This window comes from Lissotriton vulgaris, chromosome 2_1 (genome assembly GCF_964263255.1).
Source record: "Lissotriton vulgaris chromosome 2_1, aLisVul1.2, whole genome shotgun sequence".
In the NCBI taxonomy this organism is placed as follows: domain Eukaryota; kingdom Metazoa; phylum Chordata; class Amphibia; order Caudata; family Salamandridae; genus Lissotriton; species Lissotriton vulgaris.
In genome coordinates, this window is record NC_141687.1 from 1767898847 (window position 1) to 1767925360 (window position 26514).

The following is a 26514-nucleotide window of genomic DNA, read 5'->3' on the forward strand; positions in this document are numbered from 1 at the left end:
GTCGACTCCCTCCCTACCAGAATTACAAGGGAGCTCTGCCTCTCTTTCCGTACCCATTCACTCACAATGGCTCTTGTGGAGCATGGTTTAAAATAATTAACTCTTTAGATCCTGATATTGCTGTTTTCGATGGGGGCTGGGTTTGGGGAAACTTGAACTTAGTCCTGCTCAACGTCTGTTATCCTGATAAAGAGGGACTTCCCACTCGAATAGGAACTGATCTAGAAAATGAAGTATATGGATTAGGTAATTACACAATTAGCCTTATGATCCTCACTGTTGAATCTGAAACTGCTCCAGTTCTGCCCCATATGTTAGTGTTACCAGTCACAGGTGAATTATGTGTTAGCAAGAAAGGTTCAGTACACGTAGGTCATAGTAAATGCACTACTGTGGTCGAGTTCAGTGACCATGGTAAATCGTCCTTTAAAGCTATCAGTCATTCCTACTTTGTTTGTGGTCATACCGCATACATACGTTTGCCTCCAGATTGGGACGGTACCTGTTACATTGCATTCCTTCTGCCACCTGTTTTCCTAGCTCCTCCTGATTACCATAGAAACACGAATCTAGCACCGAATAGACCCAAAAGAGATATTCCCCTTGTCGACTACACAGAAACGGCATGGGAACAGTACACTGATTTCAATAAAGGATTCTTTTTCTTCCTAGGACCTGTCCAAAACAGTAAATTAATACGCAGATTGACGAGAACACTCGAAGCAGTAGTGAACGAAACTGCCTCCGCTCTAGGTAACCTAACAGAGGAGCAGTCCGCTATACGGACTGTTGTCCTTCAAAATCGTCTTGTGATTGACGTCATCTTGGCAGATAGAGGTGGAGCTTGTAAGGTCATCGGGTCAAGTTGCTGTGTTTTCATTCCACAAAATGCACCATCTGTCTATCAAGCTATCACCCGTTTACATAAAATTGCAAATCAGATACATCAGAATCCAGGCACCTGGACTTGGTCCGGTTGGTTCTGGACTACGTTAACAGCTTGGGGATGGAAGATCTTATCCTTCCTAGGCATTGGTCTTGTTATAGTATTCAGTTGTTGCCTATGCCTGCAGTGTGGGCCAGCGATATGTGGACTGTGTGCCACATCCTGCATTGAGCATTCCAGTTGCCTCTCAAACAGTCAAAGAAAGAAAGACGAACATATAATGTTACAAGAACAAACCGATCGATTTATGAGGATCGATATATCATGAAGGGTCCGTAGGGAACAAGGAGGGAATGAGGTAATATAAATTTTATGGTCATGTTGTGTTCCCTAGCGAGTACCCCACCGACTCCATGTACGAGTTAAAAGTGCATGTAACTTCCCTCCTGTACCAGCTATGAAGACGCAAATACATTTGCGTCCAACGTTAACTTGTCCTCTTTCAGACCCACCATGAATGGGTTTGATGGTCCGTTCCTGAGTATGCTATGCCAACGTCTTTTTGAAGTATACTCCTACGTTTTTCAGCCTGGCTGAAAGTAGGCCCTGAATCTCTGCCACCGAGCCTCTTCTCTGGCTTCTGACTGCGAGGGCCTCTGCCCAAGCAGCCCCCGTACCCGTGAACTCTGACTTACTTCTAGCGCGGCCCTCCGTGCTCAGCTCAGCCTGCTGCCTGCCAAGATTGACTATAACCTTCGAGTTATCTGTTTTCCTCCCCGAAGATACATTCCAGCCTACTAGCTTCAGTAAACATCCTTCCTCAGCTACAGGGCTAAAGGGCCGACCTGTCTTTATGCAAGTAATTCATAGCCTCTGTTGCCATGCTTCCATGGAAGGCCCCATGCCCCCACGCTTCTCATACAGACACTCAGGCGCTTATACACACACTCACAGCAAGTATAGAATAGCTTCTGCTCTAGAGACCTTTCTGCCCAGATAGCTTAGTTCCTAAACATCAGATATCGGATATGATAGAAGCACAAGTTGATCTGACATGCCAGACTTCTGTCTCTTTCCGCCAGTGTAAATGTCAAGTCCTCTGCACCCCGTCTATCACACGTCATGCAGCTGCGCGCGCATCCAAGCTTCCGATTTCTGCTGACATTGCAACATTCTGTTAGCACCACCCCTTGGTGCCACCCACTTGCGTCACCTATCAGTGACGTTTCTAGCATACACGCCTAGTTACGCCTAGTTTACGCCTCTTGATGATGTACTAGCACCACGTGTATACTGTTATCTTGTCTTCTCTCAGCTGTTACGCCTCTTACATTGAACATTATGATGTAAATCAAGTATATAAGCTATGTATTGTCAATAAACGTCGGCGCGCTCATCTATCCCTTCTGACACCCTGTGTGGTGGTCAGAACATGATATCCTGATTCCTTTATGAGGAATAAAACCCTTAGAAACTCTTACACCACGGACTCTGTTTTCCTTCTTTCCGATTGAGTTATTATTGATTAAGTACTTACCTGCATAGAAATTAAGAGAGTAAATTAATTATTTACATCAAGTCCAGCAACCCTTATTGATGATTGGTTGTAAGTCAACCTTATAGACCAGCTATCCTAGTAGCGTGGATACGAGCAGTCTAAGGCTAAAGACTCGAGAGGGCGTGTTAAGCCAGCTGTTATACCACATATACCCCTTGAACACCAAGTGAAAGGACACCACACAAGTGTTATGAAAATAAACAGTTATTTATTAAAGAATCACAACAGCCCTGTACTCTTTATGAGGACAGGGTACTAAGCACAAACCAAAACTCTTACAAAAATACTTAAGTTAGCACAGTATATACAAATGCCCGAGGGGCACGGAAAACCATATACTTGAAAAGTGGAATGCGAAATTACTAGCAGGTAAGTACAGTACTAATAGGCTTTGGAATCGCTAGGACTTGACTATAGAATCGTTAGATTACTTCTAGGAGACCCAGGGGACTCTGGTGCAGTGTGTGCACTCTCACGCGAGATGCGGGACAAAGTCTATGGTAGCTAGGAATTGCAAAGTTAGTGTTCTCGGGCGAACCCGACCTGGTAGGAAGAAAACAAAAGTAGATTCTGACCCTTGGATACTGAGGCTATGCTGGGGCACCGAAATGCCGAAGTTACCTAGCCCAGGGGCTGCAGCTGCATAGGACTCAAAGGACGTCGGGAATCCTCGTTGACGGACCAGGAGCCTGGAAGAAAGAAGTTGCTGGCAGGCGACCAGTGAAGAAAGTTCGGTGGATCCAAGCCTGGATCGATGGAAGATGACACCTGAAAGCAGAGGGGACCAAGTTCGAGACTACTAGCCAGTAGTCAGTGGGCACCAGGAGGGCACCGGATGGTAGCCACCTCGACAAGGCGTGTGGGTGACGCTGGGCTCGGAGATCTCACTGACCAGGAGGCGTTGTCGGCGACCAGGAAGGAGGATCGAGCTGTCCCACGAAGATAGAAGCTGTCGGCGTCGCTGGACCCAGGATTGGGCAACAAAGCCTTGGCAAATTCAAGCCCACGCGGTGGACCTAAAATGGCGTCTGGAGTGGACCAGGAGGGTCCGGGGTGCCTCTCTTGAAGAAGGAAGCAAGGGCCAGTCTGGAGCAACCAGACCAGCAGCAGTGATGTCGTCGGGCGTCGTTCAGAAGGCCACAAGCCAGCCGGCTAGTAGCCAAACAACGCGGTGCACAGCAAACAGCAGAAGGGCCCCACGCAGATCGTGGAGATGCAGGGGGGCTGATCTTGGGTGCTGGAGCTGCACAGGGTCGGGGCTTCTCGGACCCCAAAGCACTCACCCGTGGAGGACACGGTGGGCTTGCAGTAAAGATGTCGTGCAGTCTTGGCGATCGTCGGTCCCTCGAGGTCTCGTCGCACTCACGGTTCTCAGCTTAGCTGTAGAGGTGAGTAGAGGTCAGAGGTGCCAGGGAAGCCGGGTCTCGTCGAGCTGAGTCGTCGGATTCGTGATGAAGGACTTGCAGCAGACCGCAGTGTTCTTTAGGATGGTGCCCGCTTGATGCAGGGTGACTACTCCTTAGCCACAAGGGAGAATCTTGAAGAAGAAATCTTGAAGTCCTTTCGAAGAAAGTCTTGTCTTGATTCCAAAGATGATCTAATTTTAACAGGGGGCCCGCTCCCATCTTTATACTAAAAAAGGGGGCTGACCCGGTGACTAGGTCCTGCCTATGGGTGGGACTAGGTGGGGGGTGGTTACACCCCTCTGCCATGCCGGACTTCCCCAGGCCAGGGGCTGGTGTGCCCCTGGAACTGGTTCAGACCGGCCTATGCGTAGTGAGCACCAGGGTGCCACTCAGCAGTCACCTTCCTGAAAAGCCCTGCCTACCCAGAATACACAAAACCATGTCTGGGACGGTGCTAGCACCGCCCCTGACAGGAAACCCTTTGTCCAGGCTCCCCTCGCTGGAAGGACTCCCAGCTGCAGGGGGTCAGACTTGTGTCTGTGGTGGCAGCATCCATTTTGTGGAGCTGAGGCTTCAGTTAACTTTAACCGGGGTTCACAGTTACCTACATGTCGTGTCCCTCTAGAAGGGTGGAATGCTAACCCCGTCGCCAGAATTGGCGAGGGGTTAGTATTCCAATTCGTATGACACCTTACTCGACATGTTTTGATAAAGCAATACCAAAGTTAGCATTTAACCGCGAGGATTATAATGCACTTAAGAGTATATGGTATGCGATATCATGGAACAGCTATTAGGACTTGGTTCCGCAAGCTGCAGACAGGCTCAGCTCATGCCAGAGCACCATCTCACACGATTCCAAGCACTCTGCCTTCAGGATTGTCAAGGCCTGCCATAGGAGTGACTGATAGGAATCTGTGTGTCCATTTTAGGGTTAGGTATAGGTATACTACACCTACAGCAAAGCGTGATTACACGACTTTGCCCCAGCTGTCATGCAGCCAGTTGTGTCAAATTTAGGAGGCCAGCCAGGGGTGGCATAATACATGCTTCAGCCCTTGCAGCCCTGGGTACACCTATGCCCTGAGTTACAGGGTCTGATAAGGTGGCCCAGTACCAATTGGAAATGTACCTAGGGTACATGGAATCCATTTTAAAGAGAGAGCAGTAGGCCTGGGGTCCTGATTGGCAGGGCCCCAGGTCGACTATGTCAAAAACCAGCTAAAACACAGGGCAAAAAGTTGGGGGCAACTGTACCAGCTGCAGAACCACCCATACCCCATTGCGCCGCAGTGGTTTCGCCAAGTGAACACCGCTCTAAGTCAGTTCCTTTGGGCTGGGGGAGTGGCGAGAGGGGCTCTCCGCACCTGCTTTCTTTCTACGTACTGCGGGGGCCTGGCCACCTCAGACATTTTATCTTACTATCAGGCGGCGCACCTGCTGGTGCTCAACGAATGGTGGTATGGGGATCGGGGTGACCCGACTTATGCCCTGGAGCGGTACCTGATGGACCCAGACACGATCCACACCATTCTTTATTCGGCGGCTATCAGGAAACGACTCCCCATGGTCACTCAGGTGGTCTTCCGGGTGTGGCGCGCTGCCCTGCGCCGTATGGGATGGTGGAACAGATTGACGAGGGAGACCCCGCTGTGGCAGAACGGCCGTCTCCCGGCGCTGGCGTCCCTACAGGGATTCAGGGGCTGGGACGATATTGGTATCTCCTCGCTCGGTAGCGTTATGAGGGGCACCACCCTTAAGTCTTTCCAGATGTTGAGGGAGGAATATGACATGCCCAAAACTCAATTCTTTAAATATTTGCAATTGCGTCATGCACTATCTCCCTCCCTGGTGGGCTTGGAATCTCTGCCCGAGTTCAGCCCCCTGGAGGCCAAGGTGTTCATGGGGGAGCTAGAGGGGAAAAAGATCTCCAATATATACCATACTCTGGTCACGTTCTGCTCCTCCTCTCTTGATGGGTTGCGTACTGCATGGGAGAGAGATCTTGGTGCGTTCGAAGAGGAGGACTGGAGAGAGGCCCTGGAGGCCCCTAAGGGGGCGGCCATTGCTGTGCGCCTCCGCTTTATTCAGTTTAAATACTTACATAGGGCCTACTTCACCAGAGAGCGGTTGTGGAAAGCAGGTCTGATTGCCTCCCCCGAATGCTTGCGATGTGGCCGGGAGATTGGAACGTTTGTCCATACTGTGTGGTCGTGTGCGAACTTGGCCAGGTACTGGGTGGGGGTCTGGGACTGTTTGGCTGAGGTTCTGGGCTGGGACCTTCCCCGATCACCGCAACTTGGCTTGCTTCATGTTATGGAACAGGTGGGAGGCAACATATACAAGCGTCATTTACTGGTCCTAGGCCTTACTGTAGCCAAGCGGGATATAGCCAGGGCCTGGAAGGACCCCAGGGCCCCTTTGTTGGAGGTTTGGAGACGGGGATTGGACTTCTGCATGGGACTGGAGCGCCCGATCTTTGAGGCCAGGGGATGCCCCCGGAAGCACTTTAAGATATGGAAAAGATGGGCGGACTACAGGGGACTGTGGCTGGAACCACCGATGGCCCAAGACATTGGGGAAGACCTTTAACTACTGTACCCTGGGCGACAGGGAGTGCGCACACTGGCTATTGTTATACTCTATGCCTTGAGATTAGCAGACACTGGGTGGGGGGCGGGGTTGGGTCAGGGGAGTTAGGGAGTTGGGGGTTGGGGGGTTGGGGGTTTAATGCAATACTGCTTGTACTGAATGCATACCCTTTTTTCTATCTGCTTATGCTCATTGGTCCTGCGTTGTGATGCGGGACGATGTCCTTATGCTCTGTGTAATGTCAGTACATGAAAATAAAATTTTGTTCTGAAAAAAAAAAAAGTTGGGGGCAACCATAGTCAGGATGTACCTTCCTACACAGGGCTGTTGTGATTCTAATAAATACACTGTTTATTTTCATAACACTTGTGTGGTGTCCTTTCACTTGGTGTTCAAGGGGTATATGTGTGGTATAACAGCTGGCTTAACACACCCTCTCGAGTCTTTAGCCTTAGACTGCTCGTATCCATGCTACTAGGATAGCTGGTCTATAAGGTTGACTTACAACCAATCATCAATAAGGGTTGCTGGACTGATACATAGTGTTCACTAGAATAGTGAGCACTGCATATCAGGCCACCTTCTCACAGTCTGGACACATCGCCCGACACTGGATTCATCTCTCCTCCCTCCGTGGCTATAGAAGAGTTTGCTACGTATGGTGTGGTGTTGCGCAGGGCAGCCAAGGCCTTTGCTCTTGAACTCCCTCCTGGGGCTGTAAGGACTAACCTCCTCACTGAGGTGCTTTAGCCGCCAGTAAGTTTCTCAGAGCCTCTACTGCCGTTCAATGAGGCCCTCACGGATGTTCTGATGGGCACCTGGTCCAAGCCCTCCACAGTGCCCCCTGTAGATCGGAACATGGCCCGATGCCACCACCCGGCTCCAGGCGACCCTAGCTTTGTCTGTGCACCCCACCTCTGAGAGCCTGATGATCCAGGCTTCTACGTCCCAGACCGCATTCCCGACCACTCCCCCGGATCGGGAATCCAAAAGGTTTGATCAGTTTGGAAAGAAATTGTTCTCCTCATTGAGTTTGAGGTTGCGGTCTATCAACACTGCTTGCCTTTTGGGCCGTTATGCCCACTCTTTTTGGGACACGGTTGCGGACGTGCTGCCCCAGTCCCCGGAGGAGGCGCGGGCCCTTCTCGCCCTTGCGGAAGGGCGGGATGCTGCGCGTTATTCCATCAGGTGTGGACTGGATACCACGGACTCCCTGGTAAGGGCGATTTCCACGACGGTGGTGGTTCGCCACCATGCCTGGCTGAGGTCCGCCAATTTCTCGGGCGATGTCCAGGCCACGCTCATGGAAATGCCCTTCAATGGCCTTCGCCTCTTGGGCGACAAAGCGTTTCAAGGACTCCAGGGCTACGTCAAAGTCCTTGGGCCTGTCTGGCCACCGCCAGCAAACCTCTGCTTTTTGCCCCTTTCGTGGCCAAGGTAGGGGCACCCCCTCACGTCCTGCCAGCCCCAGGCCGCAGCACCAGCCTCCACATCGGCCGCAGACTTGGTAACCGCTGTGGCGGTGCCGGGGGACAACAACAAGTTCAGTCCACATCCGCTCCTGCAGCATCTGCCTCAAAGCCTTCCTAGTCCGAGCTTCAGGCCCATTCGATTCCAGTGGGGTGCAGGATCCACCATCACCTCCTCCCTTGGCGCTCCAAGTCGGACAGGTGGGTGCTGCAAATCGTTCAAAGGGGCTACTCCCTCCCCTTTGAGGTGACCCCCTCCAGCCATGCCACCACAGTACCACCGCATGTCAGGGGTTCCCTTGCTACTTCTGCAGGAGAAAGGTATGGCCCTCTTGGCTTAGGGGGCCATCGAGCACGTTCCTGGGCCAGAAGTAGGACCTGGTTGCTACTCCCACTACTTTCTGGTACCCAAGAAGGGCAAAGAAGGCCTACGCCCTATATTGGACCTCTGGAGCGTAAACTGCTTTCTCTGGAAGGAGAAGTTCAAGATGCTGACTTTAGCTCAGATCCTAGCTGCCCTAGACCCTGGAGACTGGATGGTAGCATTGGACTTGCAGGACGCATATTTCCACATCCCCGTCCTGCCTGCCCACCCGTGCTACCTGCGATTCACGGTAGGCCACAAGCACTTTCAGTTTACCGTGCTCCCCTTCAGCCTTACCAGCGCCTCTCGGGTGTTCACAGCTCATCTGTGCAGATCAGGGGTTTCAGTCTTCCCCTATCTCGGCGACTGGTTGTTGAAGGCGGGCTCGCCCCAGACAATAGTCTCCCACCTCCAGACTACTGCCGACCTCGGGTTCTTCATCAATGTGCCGAAGTCACACCTGTGCCCCTCTCAGATCTTTCAGCCTTTATCCCGAGTTTCGGTCAGGTTGACGATGCGGCTCCTGGGTCTGATGACCTCCGCATCCTTCTGAAGCATCACGCCAGGTGGCGGATACGGGATCTGCACTGGGACCTGAAGTTTCAGTGGTCACAGCATCAGAGCAACCTGTCCGACCACGTCCTGATCTCGGAGGGCACTGCGAGTCAGTTGCAGTGGTGGCTCACGGACCGCGATTGGGTCAGTGGCAGATCCCTCTCCCTACCGAAACCGGAGCACGTAGTAGTGACAGATGCATCCCTCCTGGGATGGGGGGGGGGGGGGGGGGGGGGGGGCAAATGGGAGAGGCAGAGATCAGAGGCCCCTGGTCTCCGGCTGAGGCCCGCTCCATATCAACCTTCTGGAGCTGCAGGCGATTCGATGTGCACTGAAGGCATTCCTTCCCTCTGTCCGGGGAAGTGTAGTGCAGGTGTTCACGCACAACACCACCGCCATGTGGTACTGGAACAAACAGGGCGGGGTGGGGTCGTTGTGAGACGTTGGCCTGATCTATGATGCTCACTAGTTCTAGTGATCACCTTGTATCAGTCCAAACAACCCTTATGGTGATTGGTTGTAAAGTAAACCTTATAGACCAGCTATCCTAATGGTAGCATGAACAAAGCAGTCTTAGGCTAAACTCTTTTGGCATGTGAAGCCAGCTGTTTTACCACATATAACCCCTTGAATACCAGATGAAAGGACACCACACAGGTTGTTATGAAAATAAACAATATATTTATTACTAACCAACACCTCTGAACTCTTTGAGATCAGAGGGCTAAGCACATAACAAGACTCTTAAAGATACAGTAAGTCGCACAAATTACAATGGTGCCCTAGGGGCATGGCAAATCATATACAAAGTAAATGGTATAAGGAGAACGATAGAGGAAATGAAGATGCCCAGAGGCTGTAGAATCGCTGGGGCTACACTACCCTAACCTTAGGTAAGGAGCAGGAGGCCCACGGGACGCGTGTGCAGTGTTAGAACACACACGCGGGTTTCAATGCAAAGTCAATGGGCATGAACAAATTACAAAAAAGGTAAGTAAAGACAGTTCAGACTGGTTGAGACAAACTACGGGATACCTGGACACTAGGAGAGCCAATCTACCTATGAGCACCAAAATGCTCTCGTTACCTCACCCACAGGCTGCGGGTGCATAGGTGTGAAAGTGTCGGGTTTCCACGTCTAAGTCAATGGAGCCTTGGAGAAAGATGCTGCAGGCGACCAGGAGGAAGATGTCCGGAGTGATCCAAGAGTGGATCGAGGAAGATGGAGACCTGAAAGCAGAGGGGACAGTGTTCACAGTCCCTAGCCAGTGACTGGAGTGGAACCAGGAAGGAACCAGATGATGTCGTCGCGATCAGGTGAAGAGTGGGCGCTTGACTCTGTAGCCACGTGGACCAGGCGGGGGCTTTGACGACCAGGATAGAGGCACGAGCTGTCCCACGCAGGCTCTCGCTATCGGCGGTGTCTGATCCGGATTTGGAGTCAGCAGGCCTTGGCAAAGGCAACCCACGGTGTTATTGAAGATGGCGTCTGGTGCGGACCAGGAGGGTCCGGAGTGCTTCTGTTTTGGAAGGAAGTAAGGGCCAGTCTGGACCAACCAGACCAGCGGTGTAGATTTCAAGGATAGTCGTCTAGGAGGCCACTAGCCAGCCGGCAAGTGACCAGACAACGCGTCGAGAAGCAATCAAGTAAAACGGCCCCACGCAGATCTCGTGGATGCTGGAGGGCTGGTCTTTGGTGCAGGAACTGCTGGGGGCTGGGGCTTCTCAATCCCCAAAGCACTTACTCGAGGCTGCCTCAGAAGTCGTGCTGGAAGCAAAGTGCAGTTTCTCCAAGATGGCCGGTCCCACGTGTCTCGTCGCACCCACGGATCTCAGCTGTGCTGCAGATGTGAGTTGAGGTCGGAGAGGTCTGGAAGTCCGGGTCTCGTCTGACTCTGAAGTCTGGTTCCACCAGGAAGGACGACAAAGTGAACCGCTAGGACGCTTGATGGTGCCTGCGGGTGCAGGGTGGTCATTCCTTGGCCACAAGGGAGATTGCTTCAGTCTTCTGTGGAGCAGAACGTCAAAGTCCAGATTTCTTCTATGATCCGCAGATTCTTAAGTACAGGTGAGCCGGGGCTCAAAGAGTCTTGGTAGGGATAGGGTAGCGAGACAGTCTCAAAGTTCAAGGTATCCAGCGCACAGCTCTCAATCCTCGAGCTGGGGGATACGGGGTGATCTTGGGTCCAGCCGGACCAGAGTAGTCTCTCGAGCCGCGATCGAATCAGCAGGGCTCAAGAGTTCTTAAGGTAGCGATGGAGCCGCGACAGCGTCAGCAGGGCTCGGTGGTCTTCTCGGTTGCAAAGGAGCCGCGAACGAATCAGCAGGGCTCAGTGATCTTCTCGGTTGCAACGGAGCCGCAAACGTATCAGCAGGGCACAAGAGTTCTTAAGGTAGCGATGGAGCCGCGACAGCAGGGCTCGGTGGTCTTCTCGGTTGCAAAGGAGCCGCGAACGAATCAGCAGGGCTCAAGAGTTTCTCCGGATAGTAGGGAAGCCGCAACCAGGTCAGCAGGGCTCTCGTAGTCCACGATACAACTGCCTGATCATTCCAGGGCCACCCTTGATATAGGACTTCCTTCCTTTGATGTCCGGAGTCCTCGCAGGCGGAGGTCTTAGCACCTGGGGGCTGGTTGTTGGGGTTCCGCCTCGGCGGCTCCTTTCATCCTTTCAAATTTGGTCTAGAGGGATCCCAGACACTCAGCAGACCTGGAGCCAGCCCTTCGGGGAGGCCGGATGGGTGATCGAAACTCATCTCTCGAGGGGAGGTGGAATGTGTGACCAAGTTACTCCTCCATCTCTCGCTCACAGGTAGCGCTCTACCCCATGGCTGGGGATGGCGCCGTCGGCCGAGGTCGGACTGGGGCCGGGGCGGCCATCTTAGGTGCAGGGACATGGGCCTCGGTCTCGGATGGCAGGAAAATGGGGGACGAGGACAGGAAGCCCAGGGTCGGGGATGTGTATCATGGCGGGAAGGGTCGGGTGGTTCAGGGTCTTGGGAAGCTATCTGGTTCAGGGGTGACCACGCCACGAGGCCGGGTCCAACACTGATCCATAAGGCTACACCTTGCGGCTTTAGCAGCACATCTTCAAAACAGACAACATGTGTCCCTATTCAGAATCCCACGCACCAAATCCTTTATGGAGGGACTCAAAAGAGTTATCCCTCCAAGGCATCCACCCTCTCCAGTCTGGAACTTAAACTTATTATTAACTGACTCATGGGACCACCCTTCAAACCACTTCATTCATGTGAACAACAATTTTTAACACGGAAGGTGGCATTCTTAATTGCTATTACCTCCCTCAGGCGAGTGAGTGAGCTACAGGCACTAACCATTCAGGAACCTTTCATGCAAATACACCCCAATAAAGTAGTGCTTCGTACAAACCCTAAATTTATGCCCAAAGTCATATCCACTTTCCACGTCAATCAGTCCATAAAATTGCCAGTTTTCTATCAAAACCCGCAATCCGTGGCTGAAAGAGCTCTACACACACTTGGCGTTAAAAGAGCTCTATCATATTACGATGACAGATAAAATCATTCAGAAAGTCAAAGCAATTATTTGTATCTTTTTCACCACAACATAAAGGCAATCCCATTTCCAAGTCAGGAATAGCCAGATAAATAGTTAAATGCATTCTAATATGCTTTCAAAAGGCAAAGCGCACTTTCACAGTTCCCCCAAAAGCACACTTCACGCGTAAAATGGGGACATCCATGGCTTTCCTAGGAAATATTCCTTTAGAAGACCTATGCAGGGCAGCTACATGGTCTACCATACAAACGTTCACTAAACACTACTGTGTTGACGTGCAAGCTAAGCAACAAGCTGCTGTGGACCAAGCTGTCCTTGAAACTCTTTTTCAAACCACTGCAGCTGGTACAGGCGACCACCGCTAGAGGAGAAACTGCTATGCAGTCTACGCTAAGATATGAATTCAGCAGCCCACATGCCTCGAACGGAAAATGCTACTTACCAGTATGCATCTGTTCTTGGCATGTAGGGCTGCTGACATTCATATACCCACCCTCCTCCCGGTGCCTGCCACAGCTGAATGGTTATCTTTCTGAAATACATCTCCATGGTCATCTCTTACTTTCCTATACTCCATCTTGCCACAATGGCGAAAAATAATCTGAAGATGCCCAATGCGCACTGTAGTCCAGGGGAAGAGTCGCCTGTCTCGTGATACTTCGTAGACTCTTCCAAGACAACAAGGTGCAATCATCCGGACCCAACACTAGGCGGTGATCTAATGCTAAGATATGAATGTCAGCAGCCCTATATGCCAAGAACAGATGCATACTGGTGAGTAGCATTTTCCTTCCGGATCCAGTCTGATGCCAGGGGCATATTCTAAGGTAAGGAATCCATCACTACTAATGTTTCTTACAGATATTTTGTTCCCGAAGGTAAGTAACTTGTGCTTTAGTAGGAGTTATTCCATAGACCCCCACAATGGGGAACATATTTCCTTGGTGTCTATTCCAAAGGTGTGGAATCTCAGGTTATAAGTATCTATCCAAAGAATACTTTACTTACCTTCCATAACACTCTTTATGGTGGATACTCTATCTAACCGCTGATTCACCATTTCACTTCTGCATCCCTTTTCTGTGGAGTGGGCACTTCATCTAGAAAATCTCAAATGGACCCTCAACAAGGCGCGGACTGTTGGTAGGGCTGTGGGAAACGTGGCACGTTAGTGCACCTTTTGTGGGACTGTGACCAACTACACCTCTACTGGACCCAGGTCCTTGAAGAAATTGACAAACACCTTGAAACTCAACTCCCGAGGTTTCCTGCCTATGTCCTCTTAGGTCTCCCAAATCCCCTGACATACCCGCTTAAATCTAGACAATCCGCCTGATTCCGATAGCTTTAGGTTCAGCTACACACAATATTCTGCTGGCGGACCACCCATATTCCCATTTCACGAGTTGGTTGCAGTGCTTGTGGCAGGTCCTAGGGATGGAAAAGACCCTCACACTAGCTGGGAAGGGTTCCACATTCGAAACCTTTGGCAACCATTCCTCAACCTATTGGCCTGCGAATTTCAAAAACTAGCGTGGCTAAGGTACCTCTGTCTATTGCTTCTTTCAGCACCTTCAACTGTAGCAACCCCAGAAGCACTGCCATAATGGGCTATACAGACCTGTTTCTCTTTGACGCTTTGCTTGGTAGACGAGGGTCAGGGTGGGAGGGGTGGGGGTTAAATAAGTTTCAATATTATTATCCTTGTTGTTGTGGTACTGCTTATCTTTTCTTTTATTAGCACGTTTCCAATTGACAGCTTGTTCCATCTTGGATATTATGTATGTACCGCAAAGTTGGTCCTTTCTTTGTTCATAAATGTAATAAAAAGATTTAAACCTAAAAGAAATCTCAAATTTGAATTCTGCACACTGTCAAAGGTAATTAGTGGTTGGGCTCTGTTTCGGCGGGCGCAGACTGTGTCAGAAAAGAAAATGATGTCCATGTGTTTGGGATGCACGTGTACAATACTCAAGCTTTCACTTCTGAGGTGGAACGAAGTCCAGGCAGAGCCAGCTGATGCCACTTACCGGTGACCTGGGGCTCTGCTTAAAAATGTTCTGCATCTAGTCTGGTCTAGAGTTTCCACCAGAAAGAGAAATATTGAAGCTAAATAACTTCTTTTTTATGCCAAGTATTTACTGCTTTATGGAAAAAACATTACTATCAGATAGAAACCATAGGACCCATGATATAACTTAGGATTTTCAGAACAAGTTGTCTCTCGTGGCATAACCCTTTCAGGATGTGATGTTGTATTAACTAAGTGATGTCAAGATTAAAAAAACAGGATAATAAGTCTAAAACCTTGAAGTAGTGAGTAGTTCATAAAACATCTGTAGTTTGATTTTTATTGCGGAATATATATATATATATATATATCTTTAAAAGCTTTCTTCTGCTTTAAGAAAGGAAATGAAGTCGCACACGCTACACAAGGCTTCAGGCATTTATTTCAAGCATTGTGGGGCACACCTGACGCGTTTCGTTTCTCTGCAAACTTCTTCAGAGGTTTGGTCCCCAGAAAGAGCACTGTTTGAGGGCCTGTGACGATCTGTTCTTTCTAAGTCCGGCCTGTGAGAAGTTGGCCTGATATGTAGTGCTCACTATTCTAGTGATCACTGTGTATCATTCCAAACGACCCTTATTGATGATTGGTTGTAAGTCAACCTTTCGACCAGCTATCCTAGTAGCATGGACAAGAGCAGTCTTTAGGCTAAACTCTAGAGGGCGTGTTAAGCCAGCGGTTATACCATCACATATACTCCTTGAACACCAAGTGAAAGGACACCACACAAGTTGTTATGAAAATAAAGTATATTTATTTAGAACACAACAGCCCTGGACTCTTTATGAGGACAGGGCGCTAAGCGCAATATAAAGCTCTTAAAGAATTTCTGAAAGTCTCACAATTTACGCAAATGCCCGAGGGGCACGGAAAACCATATACTACAAAAGTGGAATGCGAAATACTAGCAGGTAAGTAACTAGTCTCAAAGACTTTAGGATCGCTAGGACTGGACTACTGAACCTTCAGATTACGAGCAGGAGGCCTAGGGAGATCGGGTGCAGAGTGTACACTCACGCGGGATGCGGGACAAAGTCTATGGATGCTAGATTTCATAAAGTTAGTGTTATCGGACGAATCCGACTAGGTAGAGCTGAAATGAAAAAGGATCTGGACACTTAGATAGTTAAGCTATGCTGGAGTACCGAAATGCTCAGGTTACCTAGCCCAGGGGCTGCGGCTGCATAGGTCTGAAAAGACGTCGGGAATCCTCGTTACAGTCTATGGAGCCTGAAAGAAGAAGTTGCTGGCAGGCGACCAGTGATGAAGTTCGATGTGACCCAAGCCTGGATCGATGATGGAGGATACCTGTAAGCAGAGGGGACCAAGTTCTGAATCACTAGCCAGTGATGAGATGGGCACCAGGATGGCACCGGACGAAGTCACCTCGACCAGGTGAGTGGGCGACGCTGGGCTCTGCAGTCTCTCGGACCAGGAGGCGTTGTCGGCGACCAGGATGGAGGTGCGACCTGTCCCACGAAGGTATCTGCTGTCGACGTCGCTGGACCCAGGATTGGGGCAACAACTCTTGGCAAATGCAAGCCCACGCGGTGGACTCAAAATGGCGTCTGGAGTGGACCAGGAGGGTCCGGGGTGCTCCTCTGTTGGAGTGGAGCAAGGGCCAGTCAGGAGCAACCAGACCAGCTATGGAGATGTCGTTGTTCGTCGTCGAGAGGGCTACAAGCCAGCAGGCAAGTGGCCGGACAACGCGGTGAGCAGCAAAGAGCAGAAGGGCCCCACGCAGATTTCGTGGATGCTGGGGGGCTGGACTTCGGTGCTGGAGCTGCTCAGGGTTAGGGCTTCTTAAACCACAAAGCACTCACTCGAGGATCCCTCGGCGGTCGTGCTGGATAAGCGTCGTGCAGTTCTGAAGATGGCCGGTCCCTCGAGGTCTCGTCACACCCACGGATCTCAGCTGGGCTGATGATGTAGGTAGAGGTCAGAGGTGCCAGGGAAGCCGGGTCTCGTCGTGCTGGTCAGTCGGATTCCGGAGGAAGGACGTGCAGCAAACCGCAGTGTTCTTAGTTGGTGCCCGCTTGATGCAGGGTGACTACTCCTTAGTCACAAGGGAGAAATCTTGAGAAGAAGTCTTGAGTTCCTTTCGTAGAAAGTAGTTTCAGGATTCAAAGATGATCTAATTTGGAAGGGTCCCCGCTCCCACCTTTATACTAAAGAAAGGGGCTGGTACGGGACTAGGTCCTGCCCATGGGTGGGACCAGGAAGGGGGGTGGTTATACCCCTCTACCATGCCGGACTTTCCCCAGCTCAGGGGCTGGTGTGCCCCTGGAACTGGTTCAAACTGGCAGATGCACAGGGAGCACCGGGGTGCCACTTACAGTCACCTTCCTATTCAGCCCTGCCTACCTAGGATACACAAAACCCTGTCTGGGATGGTGCTAGCACCGCCCCTGACAGGAAACCCTTTGTCCAAGCTCCCCTCGCTGGAAGGACTCCCAGCTGCAGGGGGTCAGACTTGTGTCTGTGGTGGCAGCATCCATTTTGTGATGCAGAGGCTCGAGTTAACTTTATCCGGGGTTCACAGTTACATACATGTCGTGTCCCTCTAGAAGGGTGGAATTGGCGAGGGGTTAGTATTCCAATTCGTATGACACCTTACTCGACATGTTTTGATAAAGCGATACCAAAGATAGCAAATAACCGCGAGGATTATAATGCACTTAAGAGTATATGGTACGCGTTATCATTGAACAGCTATTAGGACTTGGTTCCGCAAGCTGCAGACGGGCTCAGCTCATGCCAGAGCACCATCTCACATAATTCCAAGCACTCTGCCTTCAGGATTGTTAAGGCCTTCCATAGGAGTGACTGATAGGAATACATGTGTCCATTTTAGGGTTAGATATAGGTATACTTTATCTACAGCAAAGGGTGATTACACCACCTTGCCCCAGCTGTCGTGCAGCCAGTTGTGTCAGATTTAGATGGCCAGCCAGGGGTGGCATGATACATGCTGCAGCCCCTAGTAGGCCCTGGATACACCTATGCCCTGAGTTACAGGGTCTGATAAGGTGGCCCAGTACCAATTGGATATGTACCTAAGGTACATGGAATCCATTTTACAGAGAGAGCAGTAGGCCTGGGGTCCTGATTGGCAGGGTCCCAGGCCAACTATGTCAAAAACCAGCTAAAACACAGGGCAAAAAGTTGGGGGCAACCATAGTCAGGAGCTACCTCCCTACACGGCCCTCTAGTGGACAACCAAGTTGTTAGTTTGGCATGGCATGATAGTCGTCGTAGTCCTCATATTCAGTGCTCCCAACGGCCTGATGATGTTTTTTGCCTCCTTAACCACCGTCTTGCTGAGACATTCCGTTCCCAGTCGCGTAGCTCCTTACAGTTGGACAGTGCCGAGAAACTGTAATCGGACCCATACCAGGCTCTGGTGTCTGGCGGCAGCCACTATCCCCAAAAGTATTCCTTAGTCGGTCCGTGGAGGGGAAATGCGGCGCTCTCACTGGTGGTGTGCCCTCTTGCGATCGGACCAGATATATAGAGATATAGAGATATAGAGATATAGAGATATAGAGATATAGAGATATAGAGATATAGAGAGATAGAGAGATAGAGAGATACATAGAGAGATACATAGAGAGATAGATAGAGAGATAGATAGAGAGATAGATAGAGAGATAGATAGAGAGATAGATAGAGAGAGAGATAGAGAGAGAGATAGAGATAGAGAGAGAGATAGAGATAGAGAGAGAGATAGAGAGAGAGATAGAGAGAGATAGAGAGAGATAGAGAGAGATAGAGAGAGAGAGATATTTGAATAAGCCTCAAGAATAATGTGGAACTCGATCTATTATCCTGTCTATAGCTAGTTATCATTTTTCTCATTCACAATTTTTGGAGTGTATGTCTGTATAGACTGACTTTTTTTGTCTTAATGTTTACAGGTTTCCACAAGGCACATTCATTCATCTAGTGATGATGAGATTGACTTTAAGGATCCAGGATTCTCACATGATTCTTCATTGCAGCAGGTGAGGGATAGAGACCTACATAGTGCTAACTAGTTATTATTTTGCAAAGTACCTGAAATATCTTTGTTCACAGTATATCATCTCTCACCATTCTAAAGCTTCTAAGTTTTCTCCTACAGCAGTACACCAGCCTTGTATTTTTTGTAAAGTCCCAATATTTTCTGTTCTTTCTGAGATATCCGTTTTATATAATACCTTGTCAAATTCAACATCGTACTTATCTATGCACATCCCTGCTGCTGTGAGATATATTTAACTGTATTCAGAGTTGCAGTTCATAGAGCCTGCTCAACCTTTGAAAATAATTATAAAACCGCTGACTTAAGGACCTCTCACCTGACTTCCCAGGATTTTGGGGGAAATAAAGATCGTCTACCACTTTTCCTTGAGGTTAATACCTAGTAACAGAAGAGACTACTGATATTGCTGATTAACCCTCTGGGAAATGGTGTTGACGAGAGAGAGCAGTGGTACTGGTGTACCTGCCCACCAGATCTCTGTGCCAGTGCCCTAACTGGTTGGCATGTATGTTAGACCCATACCTAATTGGCATAATCTAACTTACTTATTAGAAGTCCCTAGCATATGGTAGTAGCACCTATAAGTTAATGTATCCCTTCAGGGACTGCAGTGCTTACTCTGCCACCCTGAGTGGGACAAAGTAAAACATGTATCACAGCCTGCGACTTCAGACTGGCAGAGCAGTTTAAAAAACTGCTACCTCAACTTTGCCATGTTAAACAACAGTGAAGCCCAAGCCTCTTCTTTTAATCCCTTGCCTGCGGTCGGAATTCCGCTCCTGTGCGGCACATTCCGATCGCTGGCGTGGTCGTGCCATGATGGACGGGACCCGTCACCAGCATGCAAGGGGTTAAATGGTACAAGTCACCCCTAAAGCAGACCTATTGAGTTCTAAGACAAGTTGCCTTTTCTGACAGTAAAAATGTGCAACTGTCGTTTTTACTGAGATTGGTATCCCCATTGGAGAGTACATAGTTGCACACTGACAACTCTGCTATGTTCACTTTTGAATGGGACTACCAAAGTTGGTACTTCAAGGCATCAAACAACTATTTACATTAAGCCTGACTTCATGCCCTAGTAGAAAAAATGTAACTTGTTGCAACTTGCATCTTTTTGAAATTCACCACTCTGTTGTTCAGATTTCCCAGTGGTAAATTTCCTACACTGGCAATGAGACAGCCTTCTGACTGCCTGAGGAGACTTATCAATTGGTCCCAAGGCAGGTAACAATAGAGGCCTGCCTCTGGAAAAGGTGTTACCTCCTCGTGGAAGGAAGCCATACAGGGTGTTAGCCCAAAAGACGAGCTTCAAAGGGGGAGCCACCTTTGAATGGCAAATGATAACCACACTTGAGGGCCTGCTCGTTTGTCTAGTTAGACAGGTTGGCACCCGGGACAGAGGGCTACACTACCACATTTCTTTGGTAGCCCTCCATTAGCCACATCTGTAGGGCGGGCTGCCATGTTCCACACACCGAGAGGGGTTCAGCCATCTTTGGAGTGGGCAGAATAGAGCACTCTTGGATAGGCAAATTACACTTTTTACAGGTGGTTGTAATTGGCTAGTGACCACAACCTCCCCTAGGGGCACTTTTTGCATAAAAGCCGCAGAGAGGCTGCACAAAAGTTAGGCTGTACCTGCTACTCATTGGACTAGCAGAGACAGGGCTGTGCCAGTGGTGTCTTGCGGGGTAGGGAATTTGCCCCCCCTCAAACCCCCAAGTCCAGCCAGAAGCATATACTCCAGAAGTCAGTTGGCTGATTTACTGTTTGCATCACAGAGCCAAAAAAGCTGAGAGCCTTCCTGGACAAGTTGGAAGACTAGATTGCTGAATCGTTGTTCCTTGTGGCGTCACAGCTCAGGAGACTGAGACCCCATGCAAAAAAATTGCAGCCACATCTGCTGAACTCTGTAGAGTAGTCTGAGTGCAGTTTGGTCACCCAGAAGGAAGTTATCACCAATTGAAGGGAACCGCTGGTTTTGTTGTGCCCCTTGACCAGTAGGCTAATAGTTGGTGGATTTTTTCTGGACCAAAAAGTCCTTGGAGGGACATCGACCCCATGTGGCATAAGTTGCCCCATTAGGCCATGAACCGAGGAGTAGACCCATAAAGACCCGTTCAATCGCACAGCATCTTTCGCATCCTTGAGCAACTTCAGCATCCTGTCTCCCTTGCATCAGGACCACTCCATAGAAGTTAGTGGTACAGGATTCTGCCAATGTAATGTTTTGTTCCAGTCCTGGTTGGCCCCCTTGAATGGCTTCCTGCCAGAGTTGGTTTTCAAAATTTCTTCAAAGTATCTGCATTCACCCTTGATCTAAGTCTTTACTGAAAACGGTTTTAAGTGTCAAACTCGTTGAATTTGCCAGTGCGTGTTCGCAGTTAAGTGAAAAGTCTTGATTTATTGTTGTGTATTACAGTGTGAGGTCTCCTAATCATACCATATAATACTCCCCATCACCTCATAAAATGTAATGCACTAGAATTTCTGGAGTCTTAAATGAGGAAAAGCTGGTTGCAGTCATGGTGATGGGGGTGCCCCAGCTGATCCAACAGATTCCAGGGTTCAAGATTGTTAGAAGCTTTCTTGAAGGGACTGAGTTCCAAGAGGAGTTACTGGCCTGAGCTTCCAGGCGAAGTTGTCTAGGCTATTCTTGTCACAGGTGGCGGGGCTCAGAACTCAAGGATGAAGCTGATAGGAGACTCACAGCCAAGCAGTAGACTGAGTTTTAAAAAATAATTTATAACCTGTCATGGATATAGTAATCTGGAGCCTTCTTGAACATTATTGAGTATTTCTGGTCAATTATGAGGCTGTCTTCGGAAGGAGACTGGGACACGAAATGGTGACCTTTAGATGGCAGGGAAGGTGCACAAATAAGCAAGCAAGCAGATCAGGCAAACATTAGGGAAGCGGAAAACCTTGTCTTTTTACTAATCTGCTCCACAAGTTTGTTTGAACAGAAATTCTAAACCCTTGGACTCAGTTAAGCAGATCTTGAAACCGTGCTCTCAAACCAAAGTGCATAGCATGCCTAAATAAAGTGCACAGCTGAGTATGTGGCACCTGCCTAACATAAAAACTGTGACAATGGGAAAGAAACCGTACAGGCACATCAGAGTATGACTACAGGTGTACACCTTCTTTTTAGTGTTGCGACTGAACTGTTGATAAAAGAATACACAACTCTCGATAGAAAATTGTAGTCTAACATGCGTTTAATGCAAAAATCGCCATCAATCATTAAAAAATAAGCAAGGCAATTGCAGTTTCTTCAGACCAGAGCTTTGCCTTCCATCAAAAGGACCATGTAACGCTAAAATGCATTCATTTCGGAGCATCATTTTTACACTTTTTCCCAGTGCAAGTAAATGAAAGCGAGAATATGCGATAAAAATGAAACTTGCAGGCAGGTGCTATTGAGCAGATCCCTGGATCTTTTTGTGGGAACTATGCAAAAAGACCTGCATAAACTGATACAACTAATATCAATAAGAGATGAGTCTACAGTTTTCTATAATCCTTGCATCATTTTACCAACTTCAGAAGGAGTTTACCATTTGCTGGAGGGGTTCAGGTGAAATGAAGGCTTCCCAGGATGGAAGCAAATGTAAATGCTTTTTAAATGTATTAAATCTGCAGTAATACAAAGGCTTTATTGTTTTTCAAGCAGGTTCAAAAATAAAATCCTAATTACTAACACGGGACTGCTCATTAAGGCACTTACGAGCATTTTATTTCTGTAGTAAATGTGTAAGCTTTAAGGCTTTGGGTGATTTAACTTTTAGTCTCCCCTTTTTCACCTGGAGGCTAATTTCCTAAAACAATTAAATAACACATACATGGGTATTATGATCAGAATGATTACAATTACGATTTAAAAAAAATAAATCTTCATTACCTCAATTCACGATTATACCAGATGGTGCGCAAGTTGAAATGGTCATTTTGAATTGCACGTGATTTCTTCACATTATACTATATTATATGGCTCGTCTGTACTGATGGAGGTGTGTATAACACAAGGAGACTTTGGTTGTCAGGAGGTTCTTAAGCCATGCAATTCTGCAAGAGCATGGCCAGCTGGGCATCTAACTGATATCATACCGAAATAACTTGTTGGCCCTTAGCTACTACTTCCAGTATTTCAGCATTGAGTCTAGTCTCTTGGATGACGTGTCCTTTTCCATATTTGGGAAACTAAATGGATTAGCTGTTCTGTCATAGATCGTTTGGCACCCCGCTGTTTTTGGAGAGGTCGAACAGCAGTGTAGCCGTCTTTAGCTTACTATTGAAGCAGTGAGGATCAAGATGTTCCACAAATGAAATGTTAATGATCTTTACGTTTGTGGAACACCATGCTGGTGAAAAGATGTTCATTGAGGGTAGGGAGGGTTCGAAAATGACACCCATGTCACTCATTCTAATGCACACTTCTAACTGCAGATTCCTCACCTTGTGAATAACTTTCAATTCCAGACTGCAATCCGGAAAATTTTCTCAGTAATTCCTTCGCTTGTTGGCAGACCGCATTGTGCAGCTGTTCATTGGGACCTTTCTAAGATGTGACTTAGGGGCCTCCTTCATACCCGCCACTTTCACATGCTGACATCTGTTCCTTTCTTTCCACGCCTTCTGATGAGGGTCCAGAACCCGCTCCCTCAACCTTTATCAGGCCTATCGTATCTTTTCACAAATTGTTTTCCAGTGTGCAAAAACAGGTTTCAAACCTGGCAAAGAATGCCACAAATCGATATAGGTGATGTACACCCTTTAGGTCTGTCTCTTGTGTCTGGGCTTTCAATTTGATTTCACGATGTGGGAAAGGTTTGCATTGAAGAACCTGAAGCCCACACAAGACCACAAACCTAAACTCTACATTGCAGACCACCATCGGAAGATGAAGAATGCCCGGTTTCAGACGAACGATGCTCCTGAAGCTGCACTCAAGATCATTAATCTTAAAAGTCAAGATATTCAGGTGAGTCAAAACAGTTGAAGAAGCACATGAAGTCAAATTTTGGCTCCCTTCATCCCACCACAAGGAGTCTTGTAACACCCTGGGCACCTCCAGGTAGTGACTTTGGTCTCCGTCCTTGGAATCTGCTCCTGCCCTTGTCCTGATACACCCAGGCTTCATTGGGCCATTGGCGACGCTGCAACAATTAAGTCAATTCAAGGAATTTGTGGACAGAATATTTGGTACTTGACTGGATCCCTCAAGTGTTTATGGGCCCAAAGGATCGGAGGTGGCCTCCAGTTGGTTTAATGCTGGCAGATTAGTCCCTTACACAAACTGTACCACTCAAACATGAAGTCCTTTCTGGCTCAAGATATGGTGCCGAGCCGGATTCCATTTATGCCATCACAATATATGCTGCAACCCCAAGTGTCGTCACTGAAACCACTGACACAGGAAGGGGAGCAGACAGTTCTTTTGGACTCGGGGGAGAGGTGGTGTACGGGTCGGGTCAGTCCCCACTATTTCTGCCAAGGTTGCAACCACTCATCTACATCCTCATTCTGTTTCCCAGAATGTGATGCATCAGTTCAAAATGTCTGATGGCAAAAGCTATATCTATGATGAGAACCTATTCTTTGGCTTGAAGGACACCATTGGCCTTAATTTACTGGCTACGGTTAGTCGCCACCTTTTTTTCCAGAGTAGAAGAACTGCTGAAGTTTTAGACCTTACACTAACAACTGCCAAAGTAAAGACCAACATCCTGACAGAGATCCTTCACTCAGGGCAGACATCTCGGATCTTCTAGTACCTTTTAATGAAACTGAAACTGATATACTGCTTGGCACCTGGGGAAAGCCAGTATCTTTCTCTCCAGTTAACGAGCACATTGCAAGGCGTCATAGGGCTGCTCTTGGGGACCTTGAGAGAGCGTTGTGAATCAGGCCTCTGCAAATAGAGTAAACCCACATTTATTTTCAAACAACCCACCTGACCGAGCTGAAACGCATGGAAGCATTTTCAAAACTGACGTTCTCTGCCAGCATTGCCCTTAGATCAGTAAACAGTTGCTGGTCCCTGGGGAGGTGTTTACATGCATTGTGGGACATGGTGCAGGACATCTTGCTATCCATCCCAGATATTAGACCCGAACGCCAACTCCTTTGGGGTGGCTAGGAGGCAGCGAAGTACTTCATCTGATCGGGCCTAAACACTAAAGACTGCTTGAGTAGATCAGTCAGACCATCTTGGTGCTTCGGCACCATGCTTGGATTTGATGCACAGGTTTTTCTAGCTGCATATATCAGTCCTTTATGAACATGCCATTCGATGAGACGTCTTTAAGGAGAAGTTAGATTCAGCCCTTGAGCGCCTTAATGAGGGTAAAGCAGCAGCGCTCTCTTTTGTGTTGGCACTGCTGGTACAGTAGTCTCTCCAGCAATTTTGTCCCTTTTTGAGGCTTTAGAAGGGGGCTTCTACAGTGGCAACGTCAATCCCTGCCTCAATAGCAACAGTCACCCGAAGCCTCTAGAGTTGGAGGCCTTGAATCCAACCATCAGTGTCCAGGATCCCAAGGACTGCAAACTACCCAAACCACTTCCCTCTGCAGATGCTAAAAAATCTCTTTAATTTCAGCTCTGCGGTGCGTGACTGCCTGGTGGGTGGTAAAAGGTGAGGTTACCTCCTAAGGGTTGAGGAGCATCACACCTGATCAGTAGGTGCTCCAAATTTGCCTGACTGGGTACTCCCTATCCTTTACAACCAACCTCCTTGCATGTACTTTGCAGTGGAGCCCCCCAAGGTTTTGTTATGCCACTACCTCGCCATCCCCAAAAAAATTAAGTCCCCTTCACCACAGTGCCTCCCATAGGGCCACTTGTCCATACTCGGAGGAGAAACTCAAGCTCTCTTGGTCAAGGGAGTCATAGAGAGGTTACCAATGTCAGAATTCAGGACTGTTGGTTATTCCCGTTAATTATTGGTGTAAAAAAAGGATGGAGGCCTCCACCCTATCCTTAAAGGCCTTGCTGTAGTAACGATTAAAGGGTGTCTGTTAGTCATTTCAGCCTCCCTACATTTTCTGAATCAACCCTCTTTATTCAAATCACCTATTGTGATGTTTTTTGAAAGCGTTGATGCGCCATTTTCTCCCAAAGCCATTGTGATACCTCAGTGGGACCTTAATTTGGTCTTCAGTTTCCTTAGGTGCCTTGTTTGGCCCATTGCAGAGGTGTACTCTACTTCTGCCTACGGCAAATTCGATATTCTTCATAGCTATTGTCAGCTCATCACATGTGAGGTACAAGCATTGTCTGTCCAGCAGTTGTAAACCATCAGCCACACAAACTAGTCCTCAGGACTCAAGTGGCATTTCTCCCGAAGTTTGTCATGCTTTTCAACATTGCACCGTTTTCATCCTGTCCGCGTTCTTAGATCCACCTCAGCCATCTAAAGAGGAAGAAAGATGTAAATACCTTTACCCAGAGAGAGCCCGAAGATTTTTTTAATTGATCGCACCAAAGAAAATCGGGTGGACAGGGTTATGTTATGCGCTCTGAATTTGTATAGCGCAGCTTATCACACATGAGGGTAACCAGTAGGTCTATGTGCTTATTCTACCAGAGCAAAGGCTACTACAACAGCACTGGCGTGCGGAGTGACACTTGAATATTTGCCAGGCTGCTACTTGGGCATCATTCCACATGTTTATGAAGCACTACTTACTTGAAAGCCTGGTCTGGCAGGAGGGGCATTTTGCCCGTTGTCCTGCAGGGTTTTCTGGTCTAAGCACACCCATAGACCCTCCACCTGGGAAGGTACTGCTTTGGTATCTAGTTACAAGACAAATAATCTTAGCTTAGGAGAATGTCAGAATAACAAGTTACTTTTGACGGTCCTTCTAGTGGAAAGGTTATCTGAATGCAGATTCCTCACCTGCCCACCCACCTCACTGTACTGTGGATTGGACTCTTATGTTCCTTACTAATAGGGTTCCAATCTAGAGATCTGCACAGTGGTTCAATCTGATTTTTGAAGGCTCCACATTAGACCGTGCGAACAGATGTAAGAAACAGATGTCCGT

The 26514-nt window shown here is 48.5% G+C and overlaps 1 protein-coding gene across 10 annotated transcripts in view; it reads left to right on the forward strand.

Annotated features, from left to right (window-relative positions):
• Positions 1-26514, forward strand: part of PPP6R3 (protein phosphatase 6 regulatory subunit 3) — a 1665951-nt gene that overhangs the window by 953411 nt on the left and 686026 nt on the right. For all 10 annotated transcript variants that reach the window (XM_086957827.1, XM_086957831.1, XM_086957834.1 and 7 more), the window contains one exon: positions 18357-18443. In XM_086957827.1, coding sequence (XP_086813953.1) covers positions 18357-18443 — 87 coding nt within the window. The remainder of the gene's footprint in view (positions 1-18356; positions 18444-26514) is intronic.